This window comes from Saccostrea echinata, unplaced genomic scaffold (assembly GCF_033153115.1).
Source record: "Saccostrea echinata isolate AGI-Se365-2 ecotype Australia unplaced genomic scaffold, CSIRO_AGI_Sech_v1 ptg000041l, whole genome shotgun sequence".
Classification (NCBI taxonomy): Eukaryota; Metazoa; Mollusca; class Bivalvia; order Ostreida; family Ostreidae; genus Saccostrea; species Saccostrea echinata.
Genome location: NW_026889790.1, coordinates 722311 through 737233, shown reverse-complemented (window position 1 = coordinate 737233; position 14923 = coordinate 722311). Strand labels below are relative to the sequence as shown.

The 14923-nt window shown below is 32.5% G+C and overlaps 1 protein-coding gene across 1 annotated transcript; it reads left to right on the top strand.

Annotated features, from left to right (window-relative positions):
• On the top strand, positions 1–11307 carry LOC133200892 (polypeptide N-acetylgalactosaminyltransferase 5-like). Its single transcript, XM_061336709.1, has 11 exons — positions 1–334; positions 1902–2055; positions 2292–2458; positions 3028–3192; positions 3666–3879; positions 5576–5693; positions 5894–6088; positions 7066–7194; positions 10148–10246; positions 10483–10611; positions 11132–11307. Exons 1-11 carry the CDS (start codon positions 19–21, stop codon positions 11267–11269), a joined length of 1824 nt encoding a protein of 607 aa, XP_061192693.1. The 5' UTR covers positions 1–18; the 3' UTR covers positions 11270–11307.
• Positions 11308–14923: the final 3616 nt, after the last annotated feature.

The following is a 14923-nucleotide window of genomic DNA, read 5'->3' as shown; positions in this document are numbered from 1 at the left end:
CAAAGAATTCTCTATATCATGACAACATTTGGAGTTATATGGATACTTACAATAATGCTGATTTTACGGGGTTTGCAAGAAAATTTTCAGCTTCAGTCTATCAGAGAAAATGAGTTATTTAAATTCAGAAAGGAGTGGAAAATTAATTTCAAAAGGAGAGAGTTTAAGCAGGAAAAAATAGAAATGACAAACAAATACGAGAAAAAGATTGTTGCATTCCACCGTTCAAACACTGAAGATTCAGAGGTTCATAGAGGATCTCTATCCCAGGAGATCCAGAGGATTTCGAAAGCCACCATTCCACTACATCAGAGATACAATTTATCAGCTCCAGGTATTGTTCGTGTAGTATGTTACAAACGTCTATATTGCAAATGAAATACATGTACCTCGTTTTGGCTGTAAACACTAAAATTACCGAAGATAATAAGAATGCAATTAATGAAGCTTTTACAACATAAGAAAAAATGTATATAGCTGTATGGTCATTGTAAGAGAATGTCCGGCATTTTTATTGAAATCTTTCATAAAGGGACTTTTTTGTATTTGTTAAACCAAAATTTTAAAGAACTGTATACGGTAAAGGCAAATTTCTGCCCACCCACCCCTCTCCCCTCCCCATAATGGTCAAATTTTGAATTTGCTCTTGAAATGTACAGAATTGCGTAGATTGTATATAAAATATGAATTAATCGATTATATAATGGATTGGAAACAAAAAATGGCATTTCCTGTCTCTGTAAAGTCCAAAACTATGGGAATTTCTAAAAAAAAAAATTTTTAAAAAGAAGTCAAAATGCAAAAATTTTGATCAGTTTGAACTAAAGAAATAATAAAGCACAGACCTGCTCAGGTACTATATCCACATATTTCATTTATATATTCATTTTTCACATTGTATATTAAAATCAAGTCTGAGCAGATCTGCGCTTGGAATTTTCCAGTAAACAATTTGACGTAAAAGATACCATTTTCTTATAAAACATTGTGATTTAGAATATACGACATTTTCATGACTTCATAACTAATTTGTGATGTGATGGTTGTTAAAATATTTACTGCTTTGAAGTCTGTAAATATTACCCTGGATTAGAATATAATTAAATATTTCTACATCGAAGTTTGATTTTGGGAGCAGATATGGGACATTAAGAAATTAAGTCCTATTTTAATGTCAAGCGATGTGGTGTTAACATGATCAAAAATGATCAAAATGTTAGACAGGTAAAATATTTCACCTCGCATCAGAAACGGTTTGACCGATCGGTTGTTGTCGGGATGTTCACTTCTTCATGGCACCTGATCCCACCTCTGATGTTTTTGAAGGTCCGTGTTTGCTCTGCTCCCAAATGGACTTTGAGCTTGAAAACTATTCGTTGTCTCCATATTTCATTTAAAGGACACCCCTCATATGCCTGCAATAAAAATGTACACTTAAATTATAAGTAAAGGTTAATTTAGACAAGTGATGTAGTCTACAACTTATTCTTGCACTATCCAGATCAAATCTTTTTGTCTCATGTTATGTACACAATGTTGATCTACCTCATAACTATAGAAAAGTACATAGAGATGGGAAAATCCATAATCCATACATGGACTCGACTCAAAGACGGTCTCGGACCAGGGGGTGTGTCATAACCTTGACTTTATGTCATTTGGACGCATTGATTTTTCCTGATCTATAACTTTTAATGGAAAAAAAAATATTAGAAGTTGATACTTAACATAAAGTACGTTTTTAATCAGAGTTTGTGTCATGGTCAAAAGACATGGTCATTTGATCAAGATCTAGATCAATTTGTGCCAATTACAGCCATGTCACTAAGATAGAAAGTGGATGGTGGAGTTGTGTTTCACACACGCATGTTTTCTCCTCAAAATTAAAAATTTATTTGTAGGTCAGTTTGGCAAAGGTATGTCGGTAAACAAAGCGTTACTTACAGACAAGGAACGGCAGGTGTATGAAGAAGGGTACAAAAAGAACGGATTTAACCAATTTGTCAGCGACCAGATACCTTTAGATAGATATGTTGGAGATGTGAAGAATAAAGAGTATAATGCTTCTATATATTCAACGTATTCAACACCCCAGACGAAAAAGTCTAATTCATTTTTTGGAGTAGATTCATAAAACAACATGTTTTGCTTGCAAATATGTTTCTCTATATACAGACATATTAAAGTTTTTTTGTCTTACGATGCTCAGTTAATGATAATACAAAAATGAAGCCTACTGCTCAGAAATGCAAAGTGTGAACATATCTAAATTTAAGGTATTCTCTCCTTAGATGCAAAATGAAAATCTACAGAAAGGACCTACCAACAGCCTCCGTGGTGATAATTTTCTATAACGAGGCTTGGAGCGTCCTCTGGCGGACAGTACACAGTATATGGAACAACTCACCACCCCATCTTCTAAAGAAAGTGATATTGGTAGATGACGCCTCGGTCCAAGGTAATTCAGCATAATTTATACTTAAGGAAACCGGTTTTTTTTTAACCTTTTACGATTTTTTTTTTTTTTGATTAAGTGATACCTTTGTATTAGATATAGTATTTTGCAGTCGATAAGTAAAACCATGGATTTTTTTCCCATGTTTAGCGTCGGTGGACAGGTTGTTTTAAGATAATGTGAGAAAATGAAAAGCTAAAAAAAACACATCAAAAAATACACACATACAAATATTTGCGATATCATTTGCTCTTTTGGTATCGGCATCTCATTAAAATGTGTTGGTTTGTGTGTTTTCCAGGATACAAAGATAGGTTTATGATTTTAAGATGGACTCTAAACATAATTAACTTGGAATGGTCTAAATAAATTCATAATTTTAATTGAAATCTTGTCAATAAACAACGCAATGACAAGAATGTCGCCTACTGACTATAGGAGAGCTTTACGCCTGAAGGTTCTCTGTAAGCATATTCTACTGTTTAATTGTTATACAACTGAATTTTCCATTTCAAACAAAAGCATAAATTACCCAGAAATGGGTTTTATTGTTTATTCTGGATTAATTACAGAACATCTGGGTAAGAAGCTTGAACAGGAGGTAGCTAAATACCCGAACGTTAATCTTGTCCGTGCTAAGAATCGTACAGGTTTGATTCAAGCCAGGAATCTTGGATTCAGTCAAGTCCAAACAGATGTGGCCATATTTCTGGATTCCCACTGTGAGTGTGCTGAAGGTAGAGTAGAGGTGATGTCACAATATATTAACCTTTAAACGTATAAAGTATTAAATTATGAAAAATCATGTAATTGTTGCAAAGACAGTAAATAATGTTTTCATAGTTTTGCACAGTATCTCCGGTAATATTGATCTGGAGACATTAATTTATTTTGAAATATATTTTGTGATCAAGTTTGAAGAAATATTTGTCAGGACATATTTTGGGATATTTTAAAAATTCATCTCTAATGTATTACTGATTGTCTATCATGCATGTCACTGTAAGCCAAAATTTTACTTGGAGATTCAATCTGGGCATTTATTTCGCGTATTTAAAAAACTGGTCATTTTCTTTTGTTTTTGTTTGATTAACATATTATACAAGAAATTGAACATGTACATCTATTATAAGTCTTATCGTATTTTCTTAGATATATAAAAAGGAAGTTAAAACACAATAATCTATAGTTTGTTATCTGGTGTACACAGGATGGCTAGAACCTCTGTTAGAAAGAATAGCAGACGACTATAGAAATGTGCCTATTCCCCTGACAGACACAATAGATTGTGACACCTTTGAGTACAGGGGCTCCAAATTGGAGTACATGTCTCTAGGAGGCTTTGATTTCGATCTCAACTACGCATGGCGACCAGTTCCAGAAAGGGAACAGAAAAGGCGGGGATCTTTGACTGCTCCAATCAGGTTTCGTGAAATATGGAGAAAACGAACAGTATTCAAGCTCAAAAGTCTATTGAAACAAAACAAAGCGGGAGTAGAGCAAGCACAAACTTCTAAAAAAACATCAGAGGTAGGATTAGGTGCTATGGAGACGGTGACCGGTCAACAGGGGATGCTTACTCCTCCTAGGCACCTGATCCCACCTCTGGAATTTCCATGGGTCCGTGGGTTCCATGGTTCCGTGTCTTATGCCCTCCTCTTCACATATTTGTATTGTTAATGTGATTGTTAATGTGTTTTTGTGATCGAGCACTGTTTGTTATCTTTATCTTTCACATGTAAGCATCCAAGTAAAATCAGCCCAAAATGTCGATATTTCATATTTTCATGCCCTCGCCACAAAATGTCTGGGACAAATAGTGTTATCCCTTTCCATTCGTCAATATGTCATAGTTAGTTTTCCTCACTGTTTTTGGTTATATTTGTAGATGTTGAGCTGATGTTTGCTATTTGTCTTTATATTAATGACTTACAGATCAAGTTGAAATTTCGTGTTGATTGGCCCATTTTTATGGAGTTATGGCCCGTGTTAGACTTTGAAATATTCTATCAATTCACTTTTTCCAGACCATTTTTAGCTATGTTTTGAGATAATTACTTGATGTCTGGGATATATCTTGATAAGGGTGACTTAAAGATCAAGTCTGAGTTTTGCGATGTTTAATTTTTTTTTTTTTTTTACAAACGGCCCTTAGACTTTGAAAATATCTAAATATTCACTTTTTTCCGAACGTTTTTGAGAAAATACCTAGTAAGAAGAATGAATTGGAATTTCAATAGGACTAATTGTGTCCCATAATTATCAGACCTTTTTTATTTTTATGACGGAGAATTTATTCAAAAACTGATATTTATTTTCATTCATATACTGTTTCGAGATATCCTACTGAACTCAAAATAAGACACTATGGAGTCGAAGGCATTCTACTTCCTAGATGGATATTTTACCAGAGAAAGACATTCATTGCAAACTTATGACTAAACTATAGGAATAACGTGATGACTTCAATTTTTCTCAGCTTTCCTTATTTATGAAGAAATAAACTTTTATCGCGCCTGAATATGAGGTTTGTATCTCCTAATTGATTCGATAGAGCATGTTCTTTGTTCGAAAAATTGCTCAAACGAAGAAAACTACTGAAAAATAAGTTGATGATACAAGGATATACTAGTATTCATCAAATGTTTGGCAAGTTCTATAGTTGATATAATGATCATTCTTTCATATAAATTTTGACTGAAGTATTTTATACAAATTGTTAGGCAATTTCACACTGAATTAACTACTGTTTTATTTCCGTTTACACTATCTTGACACAGAGCATACTGCGGATGTGACCAGTCGACAGGAGATGCCTTCTCCTCAATAGCACCTGAACCCATCTCTTATGTTTTCAGAGGTTCTTTTTGCTCTGTTCATAAGTTGTATTGCTCCATTTGACATTTGAGCATGATTATTATTTGTTATCTTCACATTACATTCCTATCATTTTTTTTCAAAGGATCGTAATAACGTAATAACTAAAAATATACAAATTTATTTTATATTACAACAAAATCTAACTATTTGGCTATGGATATACATTTAAGATAAATAAACACATACAACAACAATTAAATATTAGATACTTGACAATCTTATACCATTACCACTTTGCAGAACTCCGACTCATCTGGGCTGCTGCTTTGCCATCAGCAGGCGATTCTTCAATGAACTCGGAAGATATGACCCCGAGCTGAAAATATGGGGTGGTGAAAATATGGAACTTTCTTTTAAGGTATTACTTTATATGCTTTGAACTATTTCATCCATTGTGTATTTTAAATATATATTGTTTCTTGATAATATATTTACATCATAAAGCTACAGTCATGATTTAGTTACATGCCGATTTTGGTCGACATCCTGAATTTAAAAAGCAATACGTATAGCCGAAATGATTATACAAAGTTTACCACAGGCGATTTCCTTATTTAGACATGGATGTGTGGAGGTAAAATGGAGATAATCCCCTGTTCCCAGATAGGTCACTTATTCCGCTTTGTGATGCCCTACTCCTGGGGTAAGGACGGATATGGAAACATGATTAGGAATGCTTTGAGGGTCGCAGAGGTCTGGATGGACGACTACAAGAAAATATACTATGACCGCATCTTTTACAGCCAAAACAATGTGAGAATAGGCGGATTTTCTTTACTTATATTATCTGTTCCCAGAAATGCACATATACATTTTTTATTTCTATAAACCTCCATTATCTAATAAACTATTTTCTCACATTCAAGTAGGTACAATGTCGGCATTAGAGGAATATCCATTACCTCGAATAAAAATAAAGCTTCATATTTTTTTCATTCAAATCAGGCTCTTGTATTTTTTATTATATTTTTATTCAGGATTTTTTAATAATTCAGCAATAGAAGAAGACTCTATAGTGAATGCAAATGCTAAATCGATCACATTACAGGTGCAAATTTTACAAATATGCAAGGGGCATACAGACAAATATGTTTCCAACTTCATTGTCAAATGTAAATACATGTTACTCTATACCTTAAGTGATGAATATCTTATAATAGGTTCTTTCATATTTAAGTATAAAAACTGTACTTATTTTTTAAAACCTGCATTCCACACCATTAATGAAAGACCAGGCTATCTGACATAGGGCTCACGGCAGGTGTGACCGGTCAACAGGGGACAACAACTCCTTCTAGGCACCTGATCCCTCCTCTGGAATTCTAGGGATCCGTGTTTTGTGCGCTTTTCACAAATTTGTATTGTTTGTAGATTTCTTTGAGATCGATCACTGTTCATTATCTCCACTTATTTCATCGTAGTAAAAGTGCTATGGGACAAGGAAAAAGCATTAAAACTTGCTGGAACTCATAATTAAAAATGTAGTTTCAGAGCAGAATTTTTTAATTTATATGAATTTCCACCAGAATAGGAAAAAAACCGAATAGGAAAAGAAAGATAACTTTAATTTGTATTAGTTCTCTAAGGTTTCCGCATTTTGAATATACAGTATTTCACCTCTGTATGGTATCTTCTACGGCGGCTTTTTTCATTAAGTTAATTTAATCGACAAAAGTTTAATTTATTTTCAGGATTATGCATATTTACTTTGATTACTGAAACAATTACAGGTAAACATAGGGGACATATCAGAGAGAAAGGCCATTAGGGAGAGACTTCAGTGTAAATCGTTTGACTGGTACATTAAACACGTGTACCCAGAGGTGTATGTTCCATACGGATGTAAAGCAACTGGTCAGGTAACAAATGTAACGCGTGACATCAAAAATTAACATACTTCATGATTCACTTGTAGTAAGCTTGGTGTAAACAGTGTGTTTGGTACGACAATCTTCAGGAACAAATTGAACAAATATTGATGCATGCATATTCAAAAATAAGTCAAAATCAAAATGATTTGGGACAAAAAAATGTACTTCTATGCATTTTTTTTTAAAACACTTGCACTATCGTACAGAAGTTTGTGATTTTTATTACAGTAGGTGTCCAAATTTATGGATGCTTACTCATCGTAGGTACCAGATCCAACCAAATTTCCAGGGGTGTGTGTTTTATGCCCTGTTCATAAATTTATGTAAAATATTTTTGAGATCGATCACTGTTCGTTATTTTCACCCTTTTCATTGACAAGATTTTCCAAAACTATTCATCGGGGATTTCCTAAAAATATCACACTCTGTTAAAGTACATGTACCGTATATACTCGCATAAGTCGGTTCGCTTATAAGTTGGTCGTAATATTTGGAACTATGTTGATGGAAAGTGTATATGTCAAAATAAGTTCTTACTGTAGATGAACATTCGATTGTATTTACCAGTATAAAACATGGAGATAACGAACGGTATTCAAGCTCAAAGTCCATTGAAACAATACAAATCGGTAGCAGAGCAAACACGGACCTCCAAACACAACAGAGGTGGGATCAGGTGCCATGGAGGAGTGAGCATCCCCTACCGACCGGTCACACCCGCTGTGTGTATTAGGGCATGACATCGATGTTTGTTCAGTTTTATTATTTAAACTACATACAAACATAACACATGAAAAAATAAAATTATTTAATTCTGTAAGTGTTCATACTTAATGCATATAATAACCTTAGATGTGCCTTTTCTTTCTGAAATACGCTTAGCAATATATTACCACTTTTTGTCACCAGTCATTGTTTGGTTGGTACGTTTCGTGGTTTTAAAAAACCTATGTTTCTAGGACTCGCTTATAAGTCGTTATGGAGTTTTGGAACAAAATTTAACTCCTAAAAATTCTACTTATAGGCAAGTAAGTAGAGTTTGTTTCTTATTAAATTTCTTTTTCATAAATAATAGCAAAAAATTTATGTTTAAACCTACAATGACTGATTCTGAATTTATAATATTTACATGTATTTTAATCTTGTTACTGTAATGTTAAGATAAGTTTTAGCTTTATAAAATTTCTTTATTTTTACTTTAGTTTGTAATTAAAACGAAGCTCTGTGACAACGCACTTTGAAAAAATTACGCACTTTGATATTTTTTTTCAAATTGCGTGAAAATTGGGACAAAATCATTCATAGTGCATTAAATTTGGGACAAAATCAACGCACTTTGAAATATTTATTCAAAGTGCGTTAAGAGTGTACATCAACATTTTTTACCATGGAGACACTTATCCCACTTTGAAAAAATATGTATTAAACAAAAACTACATGTAATTTAGAGAAACAACTGATCATTTTAGCTATATGGCGCGTTGGTTGTCTCTTTAATATTCGGCCGAGCTGCAAAACCTTTATGTATCCACAATAGTTTCTCTGGAAAAAAAATGACATTTAAAGGGTAATTAAAACATGCTATGTTACAACGCGAAATGTAATAACAACGCAAAATGTAATAAACTGGAATTTGACGTGTCTAGCCTTTTATGATATCAAATTACAGATTTAGAAGTAATCTGACTGCATAATTTTTGTTTATAAGATTTTATTAAGAAAGTTTTAGTGATTTCAGTCGAGTGAGTAATGTGGCTAAGGTTTATTTTCCTTACTATCAAATAAATTAGTCAACCATTGTTTCATATATGTTCACAATAGATAGATAGATGAATATGATAGATAGATATATGAGAGAGAAAAAAATGCGATGCTTTAAGTCACTTGTCGACCCCTACATCTACCTTATTACAGACCAGGTAAAATTATGCGATTGAACAATCATTCCTCCATTATTTCTAAAAGACCCATTTCCCTTTTAAAATTTACGATAACCTTTGGGAATAAGACAACCTCTAAAAATCTTTAAACGTCTACATCTAAGCTCCTGAAGTGACGTAATCACCGAAAAGTTGTCCAACCAGGTTCACATAATTATTCATCATACCTAAAATTTGCAAGAATATTGACCGGGCACTTTGAAAAGAAATATTTTTTTCAAAGTGCGTTAACTTGGTCTCAAATTTTTTTCAAAGTGCGTTGTAATAAAGCTCTAGACACTGATAACTGAAGAATTCTAAATTTCACGGTAGTTTTAATCAGAGTGATCTGTCCGTAGACGTAAAATGAAATAAACGAAAATCTACAGTAAACAACACAATACATGAAAGTATTCTTTGCATTATCACAGATCAAGATCAATTTTAAGCATTATTTGTATGTATATTCTCAATAACAGTAAACAACAGCGATTTCTGTTTATTAATACTTCATTGTCTTTGAACATTTTTACTACAACAATATGTTAGATAATCTATGTTGATAAAGAACTATATAAACTCATGTAATTCTTTTATGAGAAAAAAAATGTTCTCAGAGTCTGAAGGGAATATTTTTCATTAGTGTTTAGAGCTTCCTCGAACACTAAACGCTAATGAAATCCCATCATATCAAAAATGTAGCATGAATGAATGTAATGCACCTAACGGTCAAACATGTTAGGGCGTTAATATTTCTTAGCGATAGCAATGTATTTTAAGATTGATATTTGACGGGCCATGATTTACGAACAGCAGCGAAGATATCAAAATATGAATTCCTATATAACAAGTATACATTCAGTGATTCCTTTATTCCTATATAACAAGTATACATTCAGTGATTTCTTTATTCCTATATAACAAGTATACATTCAGTGATTTCTTTATTCCTATATAACAAGTATACATTCAGTGATTTCTTTATTCCTATATAACAAGTATACATTCAGTGATTTCTTAAGGTGAAGATTAACAACATATGTATAGATTCCTATACCAGTGGAAATTTCTTTGGGAAACCTGTTTCTGTCAAAGGATGTGTTCCAGTAGGAATGTCGCAGGTATTGCAAAGCATATATAGCATAAAAATGAGAGTTAAAAATGCCTTGCTAATTTCAAGAAATGAAAGAGAAAAAAACCTCACGATATAGCTATATTCTATTCCATACATTTAATTTTTAAAAAGTACTATATTTTGTATTAAATAAAAAATATTTGGGGGTGTCTTTTTCTGGGATTTTACGTTAGTCAGCAATGCCTGATTCAATTATGTAAAATAAATGAATAATACTTTTAGCATTGGACATTAACGCGTGAGAATACAATAAGACGGGACGAGGGTTGTTTGGTGTATAATGGAATAAACAGTGTATTAGTAGGACCATGTACAACACTCAGCAAATATCTACAGTGGGAATATACACAGGTACACTCTACAATTCTCTAGCGTTCTTATTTGGTTAAATATCGTATCGTCGAATACGTCTATCACAGAAGAAATATTGAAATTGATGACACCCACATAACAAAACGGTAAAAACCAGGGAGAATATTTCAGTTTTGGATCTTAATTGATATTTCCTATCTATGACGAATTAGAACTTTGTTCAACGATCGTTTAGCCCGCCATTGGGTGATCAGGAGATACAGTTTACCCTCTACGTGATTCTGTCAATTAAACATTGACTCTGACAGGGCTAACTTTTATGCTTTTCGAATATGAATTAAATTCTAGTTCCCTTTAAAATTGTGCTAGTGTAAAGCTCGCTTACACTCCGCAGCCCTTCAAATTGAATTTTAATAATTATTTTTGATATATTCAAAAACTGTTCTATCCATCCGTGTGATAGTAATACCATAGCTGATATTATATTGTTTGTCATTTATTTGTACGAGTAAAACGAGAAAGAAAAATGTGAATTTAAATATTTATCTTTTCTTTACAGGAAAATGTTATTAAAAGTTATATTAATAATGCATGCATGGAACTAGACGAAATAAATGGAATTGTTGTGGTTCGAAATTGCTCACAAAGTCCTCTTCAGAAATGGACCTGGGAAAGGAGAACTATAAATTTGACGTAATTCTCATGTGCAATTAATCATTACTACTATATATTACATTTCACTTTTATACTTTTGTTTGTAAAATGTTATATAAAGATATATGAAGATATACAACATAATTTTCCATTTCATTACTTTAATACAAAAATACCTTGAACCAATCCAATAGTTAAGAAACCTACTCTTTCGTTTTTTATTATGTTTATAGTGCTAGCTCATCTATCTGTTTTATACTGATAAGCTTGTTAAAAAATTCAATCAATTCATCACCTATAGTTTGGAAGCGCCTACATATCCATTCACTTTAACTTTTCGGTGAGAGTCTGCATGGTATTCATTTGACATATAATTATGATTATTTTTGAACATCAAGTATTGTTATTTTCCTTTTATTCAATCCTTTGTAAATGGAGTATTATATAAACACACGGACACCAAATTTCAAAATTTTGAGCTTTCCAATTTTTAATTTTCCTTATTTAAACATCTTTCGAATAATATTTACTTCAAGAAATAATAATCATTTTTATCTCAAACTCAAATATTGACTTTGCCTTAATATATCACATGATGAAAGGTGATAAAAAGTTTTTAAAAACTTAATTTTAAGAATTGCTAGCGGATTTTTTTTAAGGTAAATGTTAACTACTTGAAACATTTCTTTTGAAAAAAAAGTAAATGCTTTTTTTAAAAATTCCAAACACTTTTTAAGGATATTGCAAAGGGAATAAAGACAAGACACCAGTCCTTAATTTGCTTTCAATTTATTTTTAAATTGTATTTACCAGGCATGTATTGTAAATCTGAAGGATAAGTGAACGTCTCTGCCATATAAGCAGACAATCATAAATATTAACACGTGTACTCATTAAGATGGCAATCAGAAAAACAAGAGATTTAACACTGTTATGAAACATATTTTTCTATATTTATAACTGTTTTCTGACCTCGTATGTAAAAGGAAAGAATAAACACAGACATAATCACGCAATATTACGTATAATTTATTCCTCTGTTTTTGTCAGAATCAATCGGTACACTCGTAAAACAAACTTTGTTTAACTAACTAAATTACAACTAGAAATGAAATAAGAATAAACATCGAACTCAACAATATATTCTGACAAACCTGCAGCTGTTACGCAAATGAATTCAGCTGTGTTCCAGAAAATCATCCAAGCAATAGAGATGCAGTATGAAATTAAAATTATTGAAAATAAGAAAGCATTTATTTAATCGTTTCTCAAGGTCATTAATAATTGGATATATATGAACTTTTCTTTCAGGCAATCTTTTAACGTCAGCAAGGTAACGGATAACCAGAAACTGTAATATTATCTTTTTTAACTAAGACAAAATGATTAAAAAAGATATTTCTGAATCACTTTTTAAAATACGTTTTAAATTTTTAAAGTTTTTCAATCTTCATGCTCAATTAAAGGTTATAGGTATTTAAGAAAAAAAAAAGAATTATATGGATTCATTTTGCTTCTTTTTTTAGCTTTGATCAAACTTATGAACTTTCAAGTCCATTTGAAGATGCCTTAAGAATGCTACAGCAATAAAAAAAAAATCAATCCGCATTTATTGTAATGAAAGCATTATTTAGGACTTCATTTCTTCTTATCATAATCACACTTCATTATTATTTAGGAAAGCTGACGGAGGTCCTTTTCTGCTTACAAAGAAAATACAGTGCTTATTAATCAATGACAAATTTATTCTTTATTCACCATTCTCCCAATCAAATAAAGCTGACGTAGCTTTCATGATGGTAACTGTACATATTAGAAAAAACGCAAGAATATCTCTCTCTCTCTCTCTCTCTCTCTCTCTCTCTCTCTCTCTCTCTCAACATTAGTTGGTCATTTCACTTAACTATGCTGCCTATTGATGTTACCGTGCATGAACAATGACAGTAACTTAGGGTTCACAGAGAAGTCGACACAATGGTCTTTATAAATTATGAACTACATTTTCGTGCATTCTTAATACACTATGATTTTATCTGCAGACGTGTATGTCAGGGCCACATTCTGTAGACTCGTATTTAGCGTTCATTTTGTGAGTATCTATAAAGTAAATAACATGGTTGGCTGACTTCCTTTCTGTTTGTCCATTATGTAGGATAGAAATATTCAGCAAAGTATACATGATTTTATCTTCATCATAAATTATTCTTATGAGAATCTTGTGTCGTTTCCTCTTTGTCTCAGAAAGTTTTTCTCCCACGTATTATATATTATTTCTGCTAGTATCTTTCATTAGAAGATGATAAAATGATAACAAATTGTATATGGGTACATGTCTGCAGGATTTATTGAGTCAATTGTACGAGACGTCAATCATCTTTGTCCTTTCTGAAGTGTTTCTCTTCATCCATAACATTGTAATGTTAATATTTCAAGACACAAGTGGGTGTGATAAACAATTAGCGGGATGCAATTATCTAAGTTGTTTTGGTTGGTTGTCTGCTTTCTTTACGATCCTTTCGAGAATATTTCACTTATTCTTCGATCTTTCGAGAATAGTATAACTCATGTTGGGACGCCACCAATTGTTAGTGAAAGGCTGCAAATTTAGACTTGTACTCGGCAGCTATGACCAGTGATAAGCTCTGTCAGTATCTTAAATGCGATACTGGACCTCGTGTAATACAGTCTCATTCGAAGGACTGGTATCAAAGCAGAAGGATTAGACTCCTCGATATAAAGATCTACTCCTTAGTCGTCTACTCTTACCGAGAGTGACTCATGTTATAACTACCCGATAAGTATAATATTCACCAAGTCCGAAGGGAGAGCTGAATACTGTACTTCTAGAGTTGACTTAAAAACAGTGATAATTCTTTAATTGTATTATTCAATGATTAAATTATACAAAGTCGCTTAGCAAACCTTGCTTTGTTCCTTGATTGTTAAAAATCTGTTAAATCCTAGTCAAGTGCATTGAGAAAAGGGGGATTAAAATAAACATAACCGGTTGTATCGATTTGAAATTTCTAGATCTATTTTTGGTCGGGTGAAGGAAAAAAAATAAATGTAATGTTCACCTGGAAGTTGGGTGCAGGTGAAGTAACTTTTCAGGACCAGTTGTATCACTTTGTATTAATTGGTCCCTGCTGACAAAGCAGGTAATAACATGGTCTTTGTTTGTAAGGCTCATTATTTCAATTATATCTAAGAGGAACTGGGATTTAATTCTGCAAATGGTAATCCAACTTATAGCTCCCTTGCAAGGAAATTCTTCAAAATCCTGATTTGTATTGTTTGAATGGACTTTTGAGCTTGGAAGGTCGGGTGCAGGTAAACATAACTATCTAACTTTTAATTTGGAATGAAAATGGATATAACAAACAGTTATCAAGCTAAAAAGTCTATAAAAACAATACAAATCGGTAGCAGAACAAACGCGGACCTCTAAAAGCATCAGAGGTGGGATCAGGTGCCATGAAGGAGTAGGCATATCCTAACAAAAAACGCAAACAAAAAAATTCGTAGACAACTTAGTGCGTAAAAAATTGTTTAATGGTCTAATAAAAAAAAAGCGTCAGTCAGCATTCGACTTATTTATAACTTGTGTTTGCTGACATGGTCATTGTATCGACCATAGAACTTGCGAAATGTTAAATTCAAATGAGACTGTTGATATCCTTCTTTCATCAACTTGTTT

Coding starts and splice junctions, on each gene's coding strand:
- LOC133200892 (XM_061336709.1), top strand. CDS start 19: ATGACAACATTTGGAGTTATATGGATACTTACAATAATGCTGATTTTA. Junction 5,694..5,893: donor ATATGGAACTTTCTTTTAAG/GTATTACTTTAT, acceptor TTCCTTATTTAG/ACATGGATGTGTGGAGGTAA. Junction 6,089..7,065: donor TCTTTTACAGCCAAAACAAT/GTGAGAATAGGC, acceptor AAACAATTACAG/GTAAACATAGGGGACATATC.